The sequence below is a fragment of the Diadema antillarum genome, unplaced genomic scaffold (genome assembly GCF_040938485.1).
Source record: "Diadema antillarum isolate AM-2024a unplaced genomic scaffold, OU_Dant_1.0 seq00000177_RagTag, whole genome shotgun sequence".
In the NCBI taxonomy this organism is placed as follows: domain Eukaryota; kingdom Metazoa; phylum Echinodermata; class Echinoidea; order Diadematoida; family Diadematidae; genus Diadema; species Diadema antillarum.
Genome location: NW_027271244.1, coordinates 709,796 through 730,641, shown reverse-complemented (window position 1 = coordinate 730,641; position 20,846 = coordinate 709,796). Strand labels below are relative to the sequence as shown.

Below are 20,846 nucleotides of genomic sequence, written 5' to 3'. Positions count from 1 at the left end.
CCTGTTGTCGGTCTTTTTCGAAGCTATTCATTTCGAAGTTATTGCAAAAACAGAGATCGATCTCAGTATTGTCCTTGTTAGCTTTAAGTTAGACTGCTTGAAGTTTCGTGTCGCTTTTTAGATGATGTTTAAACCTCTTATTTTCTTTATCTCATTTAGAAATTCTTTTCTGTTCTAACAGTATGAAATAGGGGCATTTCGTGACACAGTTCACATCCTGTAACGAACGCAAGTATTTTCGCGTATGAATGTAAATATATATATATATATATACATATATATAAATGTGTATATATATGTATGTATTATATATATATATATATATATATATATGTGTGTGTGTGTGTGTGTGTGTGTGTGACGGAAAATGGCTTCCAGCCCGCTTCTCGTTATATATATATATATATATATATATATATATATATACGTACATACAAAAATATGTGTATAATATATCTACCATCTATGTTACTACGTGTAGTTAATTCGAATTTGTAAAAGGCACTGTTAAATCATTCAAATTTGTAAAAGGGTTTAAGGGTTTAATCAAACGAAAAGAAGAATTAAAAAAAAAAGATATCTACCTCAGTTTACCTAACCGGTCAGACTCGCCAGTAGCTCTATATAGAAAGAAGCCTAAGGGATATTAGCATGTTCTTTTCATTCTTGAATAGATACGCCGTGATGAATGAACATTGCATGAACCGCTCCTGTTACTGGATAAAATGCTTGGCTGACTGATTGATCAAGAGACAAGAGTAATGGATAGAGGGATGAATGAATAGATGAATAATTAATTCACTAATTGATCGCATTCACATTACACATGTCTGACAAAGTTATACTGTGGATCTGGCTAACATTGATTTCAACATGCACAAATTCCTAAGATTTGCAGGATGTAGCTCCATCATTAAACAAAAATGATTATCTTCCACTTGGTTCAGGAAGTACTCAAAAGGGAAAATGTTATTGAGCTGAGTTTGAGTCACACGAATTTATAAGTTCTCATGATGACAGTGAACCAATATAACCATTTTTCCTGTAAAGGAATCCCATACATTCATACTTTCCTCATTAGTGAATTAAATATAATGTATCTATGCAAATATATATATATATATATATATCATATATGTATATATTATACAGATAGATATACGTTAGTACGCGTGCGCATAGTATATAAGTGTGAGGTCTTATAATGCAGATACATTTTATTCTATTCATTGGTTAACGAATATTAGTTTGGGTTCTGTTTGTCATTGGAGGACTGCTGTTGTTCTTGTTCTTGTTCTGTTACATTTTTTTTCCACACAGCCTGGCTTATTCGCAAACAATATCGACCTGATGAGCGGGCGCGAAACCTTCCCTCCAGCTTCGTAAACATGGACACTGTGGATGTTGGCGACTCCCGGCTGGACTCTGAGTTGCCAAGAGAACCCCTACGCCAGAGGGCCAGGGCCTTGCTCGCGTACTTAGGAGTGGGCGGGGCTACCTAGCCAGGAGCGGGTCCCGTTATTCTTCTGGATGCCGTGCCCTGTCCGGTAGCAGAGATTAGTCGCGCTACCGGTTGACTTGGCCGGACAAATGACCACTACCTAAGTGTTTCACGCCTGAGCTACCCAAGGGTGACGCACAGCCCCTTCTTCTTCTCCTCCTTTTTCCCCCTCCGAGCGGACCTGCAGAGGTAGGACCAGAAAGGAGGAGGAGCGAGAGACCAAGAATAAGAAGAGGTTGCGCTGGTGAACAAACGCTGGAGGTGGTAAAAGGAACTTTTCACATTGGCGTTGCTTGCGGTGATAAGGACACAGCTTTCAGTCTTCTTTCTTTATTTCTCTTCTATTAGAGAAGGGTGTCAGTATTTGCTTCGCTTGCTTTAATCCTTGTTTGGATCTTCTCTCCACTCGGACCGCTGACGAGAGGAATCAAGCTACCAGTTCTTGAACACGTTTTTCATCATGACTCATAAGGGTAAACACAGATGCATTATACTATTGTGGAGTTTTATGATATCCGTATTATAACCGAGTTGTTTACCTCACATTAAAAAAATAAAGAAAAATCAGATTTGTTGCTATTCATCATGCTTTGCTTGCAGGTTGGGTAATTTTGGAGATGATTTCATATGCTTACCCTATTAGCATCAGCGCGGTCTACAGATATGGCCTCTATGATTATATGCTGTCATTATTCACTCATAACTTTTGTGTCCTGTATTGTGGAAGGAAGTATGATATTGTTTCCATTAATATCTGGAACAGAATTCCTCGCTTGTACCTATTTCAGAGAGTCGTTTTACGTGTAATGGTGTAGTGAAGGGAAGTTATATCTTATGGGCCTAAGGGCATTTCGTGCTATCAACACATTTTGTTTTGTTTTTAAGAATGTACTCTTATACTCACAAGGACCCGAAGTGATGCTTCACACCTCATTTAGGGGCTGCTGTTAATAACACTTGACTGTCTGCCAAATTTCGCTTGTTCTGCATGGTTATTCCCTTCAACCAATATGCTCTACTTGGCTCAATGTATATGCAGTATGTGTACAGCCAGTGGCGTTCTTGTTGTGGAGATGATCACGGAAAGTGTATAGTTAAAGAGATAGTTGTTTCAGATGGGGATTCAGATTTTTTTTTTTTGCAAGATAATTAGAAGCCTCTTACACAAAATATTAAAGTGCATACCACATGACATGTTTGAAGATGAAACAAAGTTTGACTAAGCATTTGATGAAAATCCGTTTTAAATGGCTGAGATATCTAAAAACAAAAGGGGTCCTAATAAAAGGTGGGAACCCCTTTTTTAGGGACATTTTGTTTCACTTTTCTTCTTTTTTTTTTGTAAGAGGCTTTTATCTATTTTACAAAAAGTTACAATCTGAATCTCCATCTCAACCAAAACTATACTATCCCTTTAATCTATGACATGAAGATCGCTCTTGCCGTGACATATTCATTTATTCATCTATCTTCTCTCGTAGAGAATTGGCGCTACATCTGGCGTATATATGCAAAAGAATGACTTAAAATTCTGGCCCGAATGTGTCAACTTTATTGGAAATATGACCAAAACTTCCCTAGGCAAGTGGGTTTGTTTTGTTGAAAATAGAACCCAGGCAAATAACAGAACTTTACATCTTGAATTCTCAAAGAAAAACTTGAACGATGAACTAATAATTGGTTGATCATGACGGTGGTACATGCAGGCAAGCTAGTTGTCAAATGGGGATGCCAGTAGATTGCCTAGACAAATTTTGTGACTGTATGTAGGCCTACTGGTATAACTATTAAGTACACAATACTCTGCAATCAATGTGAAGGAAACCCTGTCACCTACGTGACGCCGTCATTCGATTTCAACTCTGCACGGACCACTTCTTTCAATAGAGTGACGTAACGGAGATCATCATTCGAGCGCATGTCACGCACTTGTAACACCATTCCATTTGCAACAAGTTTCCTAATTCTGTCAACGCAAACAACGAAGTGTATAATATATAATTCCACTGTCGACTTTGGTAATACACAACTACTACAACTCTCGTTCTTCTCGGCATACACAGATTCATACTTGACACGCACATACACATCCACACACACAAACACACACACACACACACACACACACACACACACACACACACACACACACACACACACACGCACACACACACACACGCACACACATCATTATTGTAATGTCTTCCCCTCCCCTTTTTGCCGCGACACAATCCTTCGTATCCAGTGCCGTTGGAAGTAACCTACATCCATCAACGAATACTTAATTCCAACTTGTCATTTCAAACAACCATCTCACTGCTCAGAAAGCAGAAGACAAATCGACTGGTACAGGGGGCAATGCTAATGGAAGAGCTTAGCACCGTATTTGTGCGTATAATGCGTAATACTGACAGTTCTTATTAGTCAGATTTTAGACATGTCTCTGGTGTTTATTTTTATGTAACGCTGAAACTGATGTGAAATAGTTGCATTTGCACGTAGAAAGAGTACGTCAGCTGTGCGTAAGAGACAGGGGCCTCGAAACGTATAGCATTGTATTGAAAACACGCTCTATACCTCTGCAATGTTGACTCATTTTGTTTTGTTTTTTCAGATGTGGAATTATTCATGGCGCTTCCTAGCTGATTTTTGTACATTACACAATGCTCTCTAAGTGTTGATTATTTTGCTCTTGTTGTTGTTGTTTTCGACTTTGTAAGATGCTGATCCACAGCAGTTACTTGAACAAGCAACTGGCAACATTCTTTGCATACATTCGATCCATTCACTCAAAGATGGCGCTGCAGATCAATAAATGATGGAAGAAAACCTTCAGTGCCATGGTATTTGAAGTCAAAATTCGGCAGACAGAAGTCATGTTAAATGCTGCACCTTTTGACTACCAGTCCGTATCCTTAGTGTAAAGATGTAACTATCCTCATGGGTCACATAGCTTTACAAAATGGCGCTTAAAAATGGTAAAATCCATCAGTGATGGATAGAGGAATTAACAGCGGTTTCAATTAGGCGTTGCTTTGTTTTCTATTCACGGTCAACTTGAAAACGCAGCAGTTGTTTCTCACGTCTCAAGTTAAAGTCGGCATTTATTGCCAAACATCAAGAATAGATCTTCAGGCGTTCAGATGCAACAAGATGGTCTGTTTTTAGACGAGGACGAGGAAGTAGGCAGCTTTGCCATAGGCGCTCCCAATTCGGTGTAGATCCATCAGACGCACAAAGCCCCACATGGGCAGCCGGTCCCTTTGTCTCGTGTTCTCCCGTCATAAGCGCCATTCATAGTCGTCGAGAACGTGTTTTTGTGTTTGCCGAACTCTCCTTTCTTTACAGCCGATGCAGGAGAACAATAACTTTGATGCTCCCTTGCGGGCGGCAATCATTACTTGGATACACCTCTCCTTTAGCATTCTCATTAACCTGATGGTCCGCCTGACGCTCCTTATTATGGAGTCACACCGGAGTCATACCTTTGGCCGAGTTCGATTACAAGACACTGACTGAGCTGTTGCCCTCTCGGCGATTGTATCCGACTTAAATGTGGGTCAATATTCTGTGCAAGAAATGGAACGGGGAAAATATTTTTCCCCCAAACTGAGCTGTTTATGTTTTGGCTACTTCCATATGTATACTTCCAGGTTAATTTAGAGAAAAGGAGTCTTACCTGTGCAACCACTGATTGACGAAACGGAGCGAGTGTCTGTTTGATCGATGTATTGATATCGTTATATACACTGCTCTAAGTTACGTATCAATGAATGAAATAAGAGTATGCTGATAAATGATATTCAAGAAATGTGATTGATATTTACTGGATATCGTCCATTTTCTTTCAACTATAACTTTCCTTTTTAAACTTTTTTCTTTTACCAAACGCTGAAAGCAATATAAAAATTGTTGACGAGGATTATTGATGAAATATCTGTAAAGGATGACCTTGACCTTCGCTTAAAGTCCACTTTGTTGTCGTATTTGTAAATTGTGTAAAAACTCGGATGTTGATTTGCGAGAGACTAGAAGACTATGCGTCGGCGTACGGCGTCTCCTAGCAACGGATAGGGGACGGTTCACACCCGATGGCTGGTTACTAAGCGGTGTATGTAGGTGGTCATGTCTCCAGCAGTGTCTAGAGTGGTTAATACCACTCACTGCGGTCGGCGCGGTATTGGCGAATATTGACCATTTTTTACACCAGGAAGTTTGGCAGACGGGACTAGGGAGGGACTGGACAACACTCCATTGTCTTTTGTGTCTCGTTGGGCTTCTTATTTGTGAGATGTGCGGATTATAAGGGCGCGCATGAGTAATATTTCTTCCGGATAGAAACAGAGGGCATATAGACTGTCGATGGGAAACACAGTGCTTGCATTGACAGTCACCATGTTTCGATTTTACTCGAAGGACAAAGTGTAATCATTGTACATTGCTTTAATCTCCCGCTGTATATTAGCAACGGTGTTGTACACATTAGCAAGGTGTTAAACTGTGTTGCATTTATATAATATGAACGTTTGCAGCTGCATTCTTTTTACATCCATTGTGTAGGCACCTACACCCTCTGTGTAGCGTTTGACTTTTTTGTGTGATCATATTTAGACAACTTCGATCACACTGTAAAACAGAGCATCAAAATAATAAAGAATGATAACAATGATAATAATGTGTCAACAAAACCAATAGTATTCTCTTCCAAGTTAGGATAAACATGTAGTTATGCCATTTTTTTTTTTTGGTACTTGAAGATATCAAAGTGTTTAAAACAATGTCTCTATTTCTTGTCTTGTTGTACATTGTGCCCAATCTGCACTTTGAATAAAAACATGTCGAAAGTCAAATTGTCTTTGAAATGGCACAGATGTTTGAGATCAACAGCATCCAAAAAGACTTTCGTCATAAATGGCAATTATGGGACATCACCCAGTCAAACATGATCAGATATAGTAACTGTTATTATGGTACCTGCAATAATTAAATTTTTATCAGATGAAAAAACAAAAACAAACACACCATTACTAAATGATAGTAAGACGACATTTTGCGGTGTGATATGAAATATCTACACACTGTATAAAGTTCATGATTATCATCAACGATACATATGTATTACAATTTATCTCCATTACACAGCCACGTCGATATTGTATTGAATTGAACTGAATTGAATTGAATTGGATTGAATTAAATTGAATTAAATTGAATTGAATTGAATTAAATTGAATTAATTGAATTGAATTTAAAAGTACGTGTCAATGAAAACATTGAATTTTAAAACGCGAACTTTTCGCTATTTTCCGATGAAGGTCAGGGCGGTATCAACCAACTTGGCGGCGTGTTCGCAAATGGAAGACCTCTCCCCATTCACGTTCGTCACCGTATACTGGAGTTGGCTCACCTGGGGCTACGCCCATGCGACATTTCCCGCCAACTTCTGGTTTCTCATGGCTGTGTCAGTAAGATTCTCAGCAGGTAATAAAATATGTTTGTAGCTGGAATAACCACATTGCATTCTGTAGTTTTCTTTCAAAATTCAAGTTCGTGTGGTTTGCTTATTGCAATAACTCACATAATCACACGATGTGATTAAAGATATTTGTATTTGATTGAAAAGACACGTATTTACTGAGTATTTACTGGTCACTGGACACTTTATGTAATCCCACAATATATATGATTTATAATGCCTTCTAATAATACAGCTTAAACACTATAACTCTCCCCCCCCCCCCCCCCCCCTCAAGGTTTGCTGAGACCGGGTCGATCCTACCGGGCGCCATCGGCGGGAGCAAACCGCGAGTGTCGACACCGGCCGTGGTGTCCCGTATCGCTCTCTACAAACAGGAGAACTCGTCCATGTTTGCCTGGGAGATCCGGGAACGCCTCCTGCTCGATGGCATCTGCACCAAGGACAACCTGCCAAGCGTCAGCTCCATCAACAGGATTCTCAGAAACTGCTCTGGCGAGCCCGACGACGAGAGGGAAGGTGAGATCCTTCGACCATTAGCTTGGAAACAAGAGGAGAATGATAGGTGGTGACCGATATTGCGATTTCTTAACAACGTCAACTTTAGGACAGAGGGACTGATGATATATCATTTTTTCCCGTATTAGATTATCGTAATTACAAGAGGCCATCCCTGGTCTTGCCTTGATAAATTCTATAGCAGCCTTGAAGTATCTTGCTGTTTCTTCATTTTGCACTATCATTTTGTTCAGTACTGAATGATTCTATGTATGGTTCAGACATATATTCAATAACAAGTCATATCAGACAATTAAATCTGTGTATGTCTCCTCCTGGCAGATTCAGTTGAGGAGGACGAATCCAGTAACGGCCATAGCCTGAACGACGACGAGAAAAAAACACCGCACCGATCTCCGCAGTACGGGCGCGACTGCGACAACCGGTCATCGACGACTTCGCCGATGTTGAATACTAATACGACGAGAAGACCTTCGTTTGCCGTGGACGACATCCTAGGTCTCCGAGAGCAAGGGAAGAGAGTGAAAGAGGAAGATATCGGCTACGAAAGCAGCGCTTCTTCTGAGCCAAGTGAGTAGATAACCTTGTTGACATAATATTTTTCGTTCAAACATTCTCTTTTGCGCCTTTGAACATGTACAGGACAGTACTGTACAGAACTGTAGTGTACAGACTGACAGAAATGGATTAAAAATGTTTGAACGTGACACATTGCTGTGATGTTCTTTTCATGTTACCACTGATCAATAGTCCGCTCCAAAACTAGGGCACACTTCCAAAGGTGTAAACTTATCTGAGCTAATGTAAGTCTCGCAGTTGGATTAGAAATAGCCGAAATAATCGATACGAGCGAGTCACCATGTAACAATACCGTGTTCATTTCACATGAGTGCAATGAGGCAGTGACACCAGCCACAATAATTCGAAACATTCTCATAAATCGCCGCTGCTGAAATCCCATCGCTCCCGCCCACAGGATTAATCCATACACCGAAGTAGTATTGGGTAATTTAGATGGACCCCCAAATAACGGGTGACAATTAGCGGGGGAAATGTCTGTGTGATGATGTTGACTTCATAGAGGCAGAGAGAGAGGCCGCTAATTAAGTTGCATCTCTGGAGAAAAAGAGATGGAAAACTTTGCAACTAGACAACTCCCACTGGGCAGCCGTCTGTGTAATTTGAACGTAGCTTGCCCGCGAATCGATACCACATGATAACCGCCCACTCTAGAACGATTAGCTGGCCATAGGCAATGGAGTCACACGAATCTTGAAATCGACATGAGAGCCGTCTGCCGAAGGTTGGAATGAGCAATTATTATTCACGGTGTGATAAAACGGGGTATACGTCATCCACTTCGTCCATAGTAGTTCTATTAGCGTACAGATGGACTATGAATAATTATTGTATACAATATAAACATTTCAGGTATTCGTCCTGGAGGGCATTGACGGGATAATACCATAATTGTATTGTCGATAATATCTCATTAACTGTGACCTCTCGTTGTTTTTCCTATCTCTCCGAGCAGCGCCAATAAGTTCAACGATCAATCACTAATCAATGCCAAATGGAAAAAAAAAATCAGAGAGATATTAGTGGTTGCTCATCCGTTTTGTAATAATTATTGTAAAAGAAGCTAAACGATTTTTTAGCAGTATGAAACCACAGCCTAAACAGCTTTCCTCAGAAGAGATTGGACAATTGGACGGACACAATTCCGGCCAACATTACACTTTGCCTTACTTTACGATAATACACTTTAGTAATGAATAACTTCCATATATAATTATAAACAGTCTGTAGCCTAAAACGATATTTCTTTGCTAGTAAAACATATTCAGCAGAAATTAGATATAGCAGAAAGCCCCAAAGCTCTAATCGCTCGAATTGCTGAACATTAATGTTCCGACGACAAAATCTAATAAGATTATGGGCACATTTTGCAGAGTAGACAGAAAATGGTATCATGACACAATTCCGGCCAAAATTATACTTTGCCTTACTTTATGATAATACACTTAAGTAATGAATAGCTTCCATATATAAATAATATACTTTAACAGTCTGAAGCCTAAAACGATATTTTGCGAGTAAAACATATTCAGCAGAAGTAGAAATAGCAGAAAGCCCCAAAACTCTAATCGCTCGAATTGCTGAGCATTAATGTTCCGACGACAAAATCCAACCAAATTATGGGCACATTTCACAGAGTATAGACAGAAAATGGTATCATGTACAGCCTCAATAAACAAAAGGTATTGAAAACGCTACAAGGAAGTGAAACTTGAGTTGATTAATTTGGTGGAGCTGCATGTGATACCCCACCCCAGGGGACGGTAACGTGATAACAGGAAAATCCAAGCTATTGCAGATTTTGTCTTTATTTCTTACTGTCTCTAGGAATGAAATGACACAAATAGTTGCTGATCCGATTGTTCGCGAATTCAAATCCCAATTTCGGGGAAATTTGAAGCAGGGGAAGGCGTTCATATAATTATGGCTCCTAGCGAGATTATCCATCAAAACCTTGGGTTTGACACCAGGATTACCCCTGGGTAGATGAGGTTTCGACATCTTACCATCAATCTTCGTAAATGTGACGACGGGAGATGGAACCGAAATCCAGCAAATAACAGCCATTAAACATTAGCCACCTTTTCTACTATTAATCACACCAACTTTACATTTGGGTTGTTTATTTGAGGATCTACAAATTGAAGATGATGTTGGCAAGACAACATTAAAACTGAAAATCTTCATACATAGTTCAGTGGCTACGCGAAGATAATTTTTTGTTAAACATACTTTTTTTTTGGCCTAATATTTCTTATGGTGTTGCAAGTGGAGTTAAAACTGAAATTTTGATAAACTCAAGAGTTCTGCAATAAAAAAAAGGAGGCATTTTTAAAAAAGTGATAATTAAAAACATCCCGCGGAAGTTATTAAGTAATTTAGAGCCTTTTGGGGCGGTAGGACCCTTGCTCACAAAGGTTCAGGATACACTAAAAGTCCCATTAAAACCTCGGCAATTGTCGCGGTTGTTTATTTGCATGAATAAATGTTTCGTTGCGCCATACCCGAGTGATACGTGCAATCGATTGCAATCAATCGGTGAAAAAGCCCTTTCTGACGGCGCACACTTTGTGCTGTATCGATCTCGCACAAGATTAGAGCTCGCGATATACTCACCCGAACTCTTTTTTTTTCGCTCAATCCGTTCACTTCAAGTTGTGTGTGTGTGTGTGTGTGTGTGTGTGTGTGTGTGTGTGTTTGTGCATCACTGAAAAAGCATGCACACGTTTTTAAGAGAGACTTGCAAGGAACATTCTTCCAGAAATTTCCACAGTAACGCTATACTGACATATTATTATTTGTTCCAGAAGGGGCTATAACTATAGCACGCTATTTTTGGAAGAAAGTGAATGAGAAAAAAATGATTATTCTGAGCATTTTGTTTTGGCTGGTAAGGCCATGCTGAATGGCACAGAAGATAATTACTCATGGTATTCTACGAAATGGTCACAGTGGCGAATTGCGTATCGACTTTCCCCTTGAAAGAAAAGAAAAGCAAACAAACAAGTGGTAGGCGGGATGCCATAATGGTGTCTTAGACCAGGGAGGCGTGACAAAACCAACTCTACCAAGGTCGGCCACTCATGACCTTCTGCGGGGAATATGGGGACTTTTATGTTCACCTTTTCATACATACGCTCCTAATCGCTCCATTGGACAGCATGATGAGCTATAGAATGCCGCATCCTTTCTTGTCTTTGTAGTCCCTGTCCTTGCATTGACATCATATTCATCCTTTCTCACAGTTTCTTTTGTGCCACCCTGTGACCGTTCCTCCTACCCCCTTTCTTTCTATTCATTCTCAGATCCAAAGCGAGCCCGCCGTCAGCCTAAATGCTCCGACGCTGTCGACCCGGGCGAGAAGAAAGAACGACCTCCAGTTATCCCGATCTCAGAGTCACACAAGCTACCAGAAGATAAAAAGGTGGGTCATTGAAAAGACGATGAGCAAATACATTCATTCCCCTGTCCTTTCATATGCTGTGACGTATGCATGCTGAATTATTCATGACAGCAACGACTTACTTTCGAAAGACGGCAATGTGCCGGTTTGCGTCACTTCACTCGTGTGGGTAACATGTAACCATAAGGGAGAAGAGACGATTTGTATTTTTGTTTTTCGGATAGGACAAGAAGTTACGCCAATTTATATCACAGGAATTATGCTCACGTAAACAGCATTAAGAGATTCAGCATAGATGGCATTAACCTACATAAACCAGCGATGTCATTGTTTATCACTACATCGGTTACTTCATTAAATTTCGATCACAATTATATCAATATCTCTTCTGTAATATTCTTTTTGTTTTCCTCTGATGGTTTAAAGGTTTTGAGAAAACATCAGCCTTTGATCAACCTTTATTTTCCAGCAATCTTTTTTTTTCTTCACTTGAGACGAATAGATGGGTTTAGCATTATAATTAAAGATGACTGTGTTTGACATGTTCACTGAACAACAAGTAGTATTTTCTCTTCTACTGAGAGAGATGTTGGGAGTCTGTGCGGTATATCACCGTACATGGCAATGAAGAAATATATACTGTATATAATATATATATATATATATATATATATATTATATATATATATATATATATATATATATATATATATATATATATATATATATATATATTTGTATATATATTATATATATATATATATATATATATATATATATATATTCTGATTGATTAGGCGGCGCTTTGAAAAGAAGGTTACCGGTTATTCTATGTATATCAAATACCACAGTGTATCATTATAACGGAAAAACATTCCGATTTATTTAATGCAAGGACAATTAATATCACGATGGTAATAGCGGAATTAATTCACTCACGCGACATGTTCATGCATACACTCCCCTTGTTCACGTCCCTTGGACAAACGGGATCTCGTCTTCACCTGGTTTTGAAGAAAATTTTTTGAACAAAAATTTGAGCCCAACAGACATTTATATATACAGGCCCAAGATTCTGGAACTCCCTTAGTCCAGACATAAAAAATGCTCCTTCTTTGTTTTCATTGAAAAAAAAGATTGAAATCATTCCTTCTTAAGTCTTGTAATGTAACAGAAAGAAATTAATTTTGTTTGTTTATCCTTTTCAGTAAGTAGGTTTTGTAAGCACCAGGATGCTACTGATTTTTCATAGGCTTGTTAGGTCGCGTCTTTCGAGGAATTCCACATCGCATCCCCTGTTTTTCCTATTGCAAACTTACGTGCCTTCACAGAACAGATAATGTTTTCTGCTATCAGCAATTCCATACAATTCTGTATATCACTTTCTCGTCGCTTTCAACGCTCTACACTTATAATATGGCTAATAGTCTCTGTTGGTTTGATCTTGAATGTACCGATTGATCTAGGCTTTTTGTTCTTAATTGTCTCGTCTCTTTACTTGTATTTCTGCTTCTTCCCTTTCCCCTTTTCCACTTCTTTTTTTCATCCCGCACACTTGTAGTTAAGTTTTCACCTTTTTTTTTTCCTGTGAGGTGCCCACGTTGTACAAGCATAGTCTTTTGAGTGGGTACCTCCACTTTTTTTCGCAGAATGTATAGATATGCCTGTATGAAAAATGCCCAATTTTGTAATGATTATTGACAAATGTTATTCTTTGCTATCTATGTATCATTCCTTCAAACGCATGTCGAATCTATATTTTTTTTTGTACATTCTGTTAAAAGAAGTGAAAATAAACCTTTGAATTGAAAGAAGTGAAAATAAACCTTTGAATTGAATTGAATTGAACAAAAGAAATATTCCTCAACACGAGGTCAGGGCACTTATTGTGTATCTTAGTCTCTAAACTAAGTATATCAGAAACGATTAATAGAAAATGAAAGTAGATCCGTCTGGGCGCAACAATCTTTCATCCCGCCGCAGGCGCGAGGCGAATATTTCGATGCGCGGTTCTTTCTCCGCGACATCCTTTCACGCCCGATTGGTCGATAGTTCGTACGTACGGACTGACTATCGGTAGCCACACAAGCACTTACAGTCCGCGTATGTCGGTTGGGTCGACTGACGACAAGATTCAAAAGAAATATTCCCGGATCTGACGAAATGAAATATCAAGATCAATCGAGTCTACTCTGGACAGGAGATACAATAATGAAATGAGTGTAACCTCTGCCAAATGAAAGTTAGCGACCAGAAAAAAATGGCATGAAAATATCGAGTACGAGCAACGTGTATGGCATTTCCAATATCCGAAGGTGTGCCAGACAGACATCGCTATGTTAACATCTAATCTTGATTGCCTGTCATTGAAGCAAGCATTGATTCTTGTCCACTCCGAAGGATGTCATCATATTACACCCTAGAGTTTCTGAAATTCATTTGAATGCAAACGCTACACTTGAGCTCTCATTCGAACAATGACGGTACGGGGTTTAGAGATAGGGAGTACATTATGGACCTTTGTTTACCGTCTGTATGAGCTATTAGGTTACGGAAATGCTTGTGGGCTATTTGAATTTTTTCCCTCCTTGTTGAGGACTATCTTTGTCTTAGCTTTTGGCGCTACATGCTGTAATTGATTGGTTTGAGCATCACTTTACATTAACACGATCGCATAGCCCGATATGGATTTCGATTTCTTTCTTTCTTTCTTTCTTTAATTTCCTTACGAAAGAAGAAAATAGTTTCAATGGTAAATTGCATGAGTGTATATATATTTTTCGGATCTAAATAATATGGTGGAGGATGCTGAAATTAATTGGTCTACGCATCGTTTTACACGGATAATTCCCTGCAGAACGGAGACAAGTGCGGTGGGTCATCGAACGAGTGTCTACGAATACAAGTCCAGAAAGCTTGTCCTTGAAAATGTTGCCTTATATAAAAGGATATATCGCCCTCCCTCGCCAGGGATTGTAAACGGGTGATACCAATACGATATTGAACGGATGATATAGTATTGGTGGTGATGAGAAATGGGCTTTTAACTTTTTTTGCGAGATATCAAGAAATTACTTGTGAAGTAGTTACAGAGCATACAATTAAAGAAGGAATTCAAAGTTTATTTGGTGAAATTCGGTGTTGGAATGGCCGAGACATCCAAAAACAAAGTAAAACAAAGCGGTCTGAATAAAAGGTGCATCCCACCTTTTATTAGTATTGCTCTGTTTTGGGTATCTCAGCCATTTCAAAACCAATTTTCATCAAATAAACGTTGAATTTCACCTGGAATTACATCCTCCCCCATATTTCACACGAGGTTTCTTATTATCTCACCCAGAACTGTTTGAAACCTCAAGGTAGGCCTCAACCAAAAATATATGATCCCTTTAAAGCCGGAACTATAAATCCCTCGCTCGGCGCGATTCGTATTGTAATCATCTGCCCACGGAAATCCGGCGAATCCTATACACGGCGACTACGGAGGTTTCACAATCTCACAGGAATCATTCTTTCCCTATAGTAATACTACTTGATTGCAATGACATTATTTGAACGCAACGTCAATGATTATGTTCAGAAGACTGGTCGTGAGAGGGTGATATAACGTCAGTCACTGAATCTTTCTCCCACTTTCTCTTCGTGTCCTTGAGCCGGAATCGATTTTTCTTTAAACGACTGTAACTTGGAAGAATTTCTGAATCCACGGCAAAAGAGCAGATGAAAAATCGAATAGTCATTTACATTACTCAGCCTTTTTCGGAGGTGACGGGGAGAGAGTATCATCTAATCCCAGCCGCGGGCGGTGCGCCTGGTAGACGGGTTCTACATCTTTAAATGCTCTTTCAACCACAGCTGGTATGTTTCTTAAACGCGGCTGAAAGTTATGTAACAGAAGTTGCGAACTCATGAAGTTGCGAACTCATGAACTCACTTTTTCTTTCATCTTGAATGCTTCTGATAACAACCTTGTAATTCGATGTTTTCATCCTTATTGTCCATTGGTGTTTTTTTCCCCAACAAATACAATTACATCGCTTTATAACATTTGAATACAAATAATAACACACCAACGTAATGAAAAATTTACAAACTGTGAACTGAGGTACGATGTTGTAACTTTCATGGCAAATACCGAAAGAAAGTTGTTTAAAATAGAGGGGACTGCTAATAAACAGGGCTCATAGTTTGTCGTCCCCTCATATACATATCTATTTCTTTTGACCATGTAAGTCTTGCAAGCGTAATTTACCATTGCTAAGCTTCATGACAAAAATTGGTGAATGATGCGAAATAAATTCTTTTTCATTGTTACTTATTAGAACAAAAATCCGGCAAACAAATCCAACAGAAATAGAGCTCTTATGATGGGGTGCATTATTCATTTAGACGCGCAGTATATCTCCAAAGATTGAATAATCCTATCAACAATGTGCAAGACGAAGGCACCATGCATCAACTAAATTTCTTCTTCATATTTCCACAAAACCGAAGATTTTCTTCATGGTCACAGTTCTTTTTTTTTTGTATAATTTCTGCTAATCAAAGAGACGTTTCCCTTAAAACACGAGACACTTTGTAATTCCTGAACTCTCAGTATCTTACGTTGTATGTCTGATTCAATGACACTTCCCCAAGGCTGTTTATCTGACTTTACTCTTTTATGAAAGTCAACTTGATCATGCTATGGGGAACTGCGCATTAAACACAATGCTTGTACAATCACAAAATGTTCAGAGTATTTCTTTCCCTCATTTGAAATCTTTCAATCTTCCTGTGTGACGGATTTTGGGTGTCCCAACTGGTGCAATGTACAATGTTAAAAAATATGCAGAGAACGGTTTGGACAAGTTGTGAAATACAACTGGTGAAATGCCCTTGGAAAGTCATCCGTACTGGTATTGACGTCATTGCCACGTGACCGCAGGAAATTCTGCAAGATTTCCGTACCGCCGACCAATCAGTTCCAAGGAGCAAGTTTTGTAAAGCAGTGGTCGAACATTTCTCTGAATATTTGATTAACTTCTATTACTGACCTCCACAAGTATCACTTCATATATCTCGAGTTTTGCCTCCCTCTTCAAATTTAACCTGGCATCCAAAGAAGGGAACCGCAAATAGTTAGAAACTCGATTCTTAACTTCTTCTGCTTATATTTACTTTCATGTCAAAACGCCGATACGGAATCTCTATAAATAGACAGAACCTTTATTTACTTCAAGGATTTCGAGTATCACTCAACAAATGTTGTTGTGTACTGCTCGTCTCCAGGGGCAACGCATGATACATTCCCGCCTTATTGAACATTGCAACCTATTTGTCTTCTGCGTCACATACATACCCGAACCTAATCGAAGCGTAATCATACCCTTTGAGGGGGAAAGACAATGACCAGTGCAGAGCTCACAGAGAAGGGGTCTCAGACTGAAACACTGACACGGACCACTTATCGTGCCTTTTGTTCTAAATCGTTCCTAAAAATCAATCGTGAAAAATATCAAACGCCAATCATCGCCACCAAAGCTTCATCAGTCATTGATTTGGGCTGCAGGACAGCAAGGAAGGGATGGGTGCAAATAAAACTCTTTAACTGCACGTCTTCACTTCTTTTCTTTGTTCCCTCATCCCTTCAGTTCGGCTCTTGTGCCCACAAATACCCACTTGGTATCGAATCGTGCCATATCAAAGTAACCGCGAACGATCTTGGTCAACAATCGCATGAAACCAAGCGAGCACTTCTGCCTGGGAATCGTCTTGGGCCAGTGCGGTCGATTGATCACGAGACGCGGTCATTCCGAAGCATTTTACGCGCTAGTCTGGTGTTCGTTAAAATGCGAGACATTCGCTGGCGGTTACACATTTTAAAGGACATCACCGTCGCTGATTACTAGTATTAGAGCGTAATAGGGGCACCGAATGCCTTTATAGTGAGTGTGGGAGCAAGCACAATACATTTGCGTTTTGATTCATTGCAGTTTACTTTCTTTCATGGATACAAATCTATATCTGTATATCTAATAAGACGTATTGATGCAATTACAAAATTCTTGCACCCCTTCTCTGCTATGTTAGAAGTGTGCCTCGTTGTTGGGGAGGGAGATTCTCAAGTCGCCTTCACACTAAGTGGACCTGCTATTGAAATGTTGTTTTCTCATATTAAAGTGGAATTAAGTTATGGATACGGTCCCCGCAATTCAAAATAGGCCTCCGCTCCCCCAGAAAGTTTCGCTTCCTTGCACAGCAACGACAACCCACCCCTTTTAACAGCGCGGCGAAACATGGTAGCCAACAAAGAACTCGTAACTTTCGATCGATAGGCAACAATTACTCGATCGAAGCTCTTGCTCCGCTCGATAGCACTTCAGTCACGCCATTCGATCGCCGGGTTCTATCTACTGATACACCTGCATGTCTATTAGACCGATACCAGGTGTTTTCTTTTCCTCCAAGTTTGTGTGAAACAGTTTACTTTATCTGGAAATTAAGGCCTGTAAATTTATGCGCCTCATAAACCGGTTCGTCTAATCTGCTTCCCTCTTTTAATACCACAGGAAGACTTTAATCGCACGGCATATCATCAGTGTGTGTGTGTGTGTGTGGGTGGGTGTGTGTGTGTGGGGGGGATCCATCCTTCTCGCACTGCATTTTATTGAGAGTTCCAATGACTGACATTATCCCACAATCTTCGAATATTTTGCAATGGAATTTGTCAGAAAAGTGCGAGGAATGATCAATACTTAATCATGTTTTCGAAAGTGTTGCTGAACTGTACAAAAAGGCAGAACTAGATTATCTGAAATGCGTTCACAATAAAACATGTTACTTTAACAAACTATCGTAAAAAGGCTTGCTTGTTAAAGGACTGGGTCTTACTGCTTCACCGAAATCCTTCCCCCAATGCCAATCCTATTGCCAGAGCGCTCAACGTTTGTTTCACTGCAAGTGAACATAGAGGGCGTTGTTCTGGTATCGATGATCGGGGATATTTTTGGATGGAGTTTATTCAGTCTCTCACCGTTGTTTCACTCCTCACAAGTGTTTATCGATTTCTGTTGCGTGGCTTTAGAATTCGCACATATTTTCGATGTTTACTGCAGAGATTAGGCAGTCCTTATCGACTCTCGCAGAGACAACACGGGAAAACATGACATATCCTTTCTTTGGTCCAAGGCGTCAAGATTTAATTCATCCATCAGAATTTTATTAAAAGAAGCCTGAAAGGTTTCCTCTGGCGATGTGTTTCATGTCCAGCGGAAGTTGCGATAGTTTTTATTCCTAAAACTAAACGCAAACGCTTGTGTTTAAAGCATCGTCTTTAATCTTCACTTGTCTATTTCTCTATGATTTTCATCCACAGGCCTACAGTGCAGTGCAATCACAGCAGAGGATAGAGACCTCGAGACCACCATCCGAATTGCCGCCTTCTCCTACCTATCTGCCACACCACCAGACCGCATTCCCGCCCCATCTCCCGTTTGTCTCCGCCCTGCCGATTGCCCGATGGGCGCTGCCGTTCCTGACTGCAGCCGGCGGCGCACACAAGTTCCATCAGTTGCCGCATCACCAACGTCCACCCTACCAGGGTCACACCCAACCGCTGCTGTACCACCATCCACAGGTGGCCAACCAGCTGCACCATCACGACCCCCATCGAGGGATCCACCCCAACAGTCCCGGTCATTTTCCACATCCCGCCGTTTTCAACCCGAGGTTCGTCTTCCCGATGATGGACAGGGGTCCAAAGGACGCCCTCTCGGACCGGACACACGAGATGAGAGTTTCCAATGGCGCAAATCTCAAATCTCGTCTGTTGGCCCTCACCACCCCGAGTGCTCTTCCCGCGAAAATGAGCGTATCATGAACTGACCGAAAGCCGAAAAAGTCAGTGACAGACGACCTACCAATACCTCGGTGCGTCAATATGAAATGACATCAGCAAAGGCATCAACTGGACTACTGTACACAATTCAAGTCATTTCGAGAATTGAAAATGTCTTCTTGTGTCATCATAGACTAATTAGTGAAACCAAATCGACTGTTCCATTGTTATCTTTTTAGAGCCTTGCATCAAGGTTTATCTAGGACGTAACAAGTTCCAACCAAGGAATCACTGAAAGTTGGAGCTTCTTATCGTATCTATCTCCATGACCCCATGCCATGCAATATCAAATTGACTTCCTATCGTGCATGGGAGCGACGTATCAATAATGATCAATGACTTGATGGGATATTATGTAAAAAGGAAAGGAGTGACAAAATGAAGGACTCGGACCAACCCACACACATCAGTTAAACGTAGTCATGAAAGTGTGATGTCCACTGACACAATATGACATGCAGGCGTTATGACAAATAAGTGAATGGATGCTAACTAAATACATGTACGTGTAAACTGCGCTACACTCCAAATTGACTGTACAACTGGATGAGTGATGCTCTATGAAAGGCCTGGTTTCTGTCCTTCGGATTTTACGCCATTATAAAACTAACATTACAGTAATACCGCACCCTTTAGTACATTACTTTTTATTCTTTTCTTGTCTGTTTTTCTCTCCACATCTATGTTCCTTCATCTATTCATTTTGGCTTGATATCTGACAGTATGTTGTTGTTGTTGTTTTAAAGAACGAAAGAAGAGAGAGAGAGAGAGAAATGGGGCCCTATACAAATAATTTGCCCCAGACAGCACTTATAACATAAAACAAACATTATAGATCTTAAAGAGATATAAACGAGAATATCAAATGTATACCAAGTCTCCACGAGGGAGCTCATACCGTCTCCACGAGGGAGCTCATATTGTCGCCACAAAGGAGCTCATAAAGTTTCCACGAGGGAGCTCATATTGTCTCAATAAAGGACAGTACTATCTGACACTTAGTTTGTTGACTTTCATGTTTTGGGGTGTATTGTACGGGAAGCAGTAGAAGCAAAACATGTCATGCTACTTGGGACTAGAACGTGTGAAATCATTGAGTTAGAAACAACAGTAATGTTGATATCACTCATACAAGAACGACAAACGTTGAATGTCACCGAAAAATATTTAAAATCTGTCGCAGCTGTTTTAGATGCAATCTTACGATTAAGTATAATATGCATCAGTATTGCCCGTCTTGTATCTATATCGTATCATGCTATAACTTTGTATTACTGTCACCCGTGTGAAACAGTCCGAGGTAATTTCCTCGGTAGTATGAGAGCACAAGTTCTTCCAAGAAGTATTAGTGTCTAAACATTGTGATGGAACATCGGTGCTGTATTTCGTTCATGGTCAAGAATGAGCCAAATGAGGGCGTCCTCCCTCTGATTTTTCTCCATCAGGTCTAGTAATATAGTTTAATATCTGCTGATGATCTCAAGCTTTT

General features: G+C 40.0%; 1 protein-coding gene across 1 annotated transcript; it reads left to right on the top strand.

The window, feature by feature from the left end:
• The first annotated feature begins 1,961 nt into the window (after positions 1–1,961).
• On the top strand, positions 1,962–19,339 carry LOC139728377 (uncharacterized). Its single transcript, XM_071639320.1, has 6 exons — positions 1,962–1,974; positions 6,817–6,982; positions 7,255–7,496; positions 7,818–8,066; positions 11,381–11,499; positions 18,836–19,339. The coding sequence occupies exons 1-6, from the start codon at positions 1,962–1,964 to the stop codon at positions 19,337–19,339; spliced, it is 1,293 nt and encodes a 430-aa protein (XP_071495421.1).
• The last annotated feature ends 1,507 nt before the right edge of the window (positions 19,340–20,846 follow it).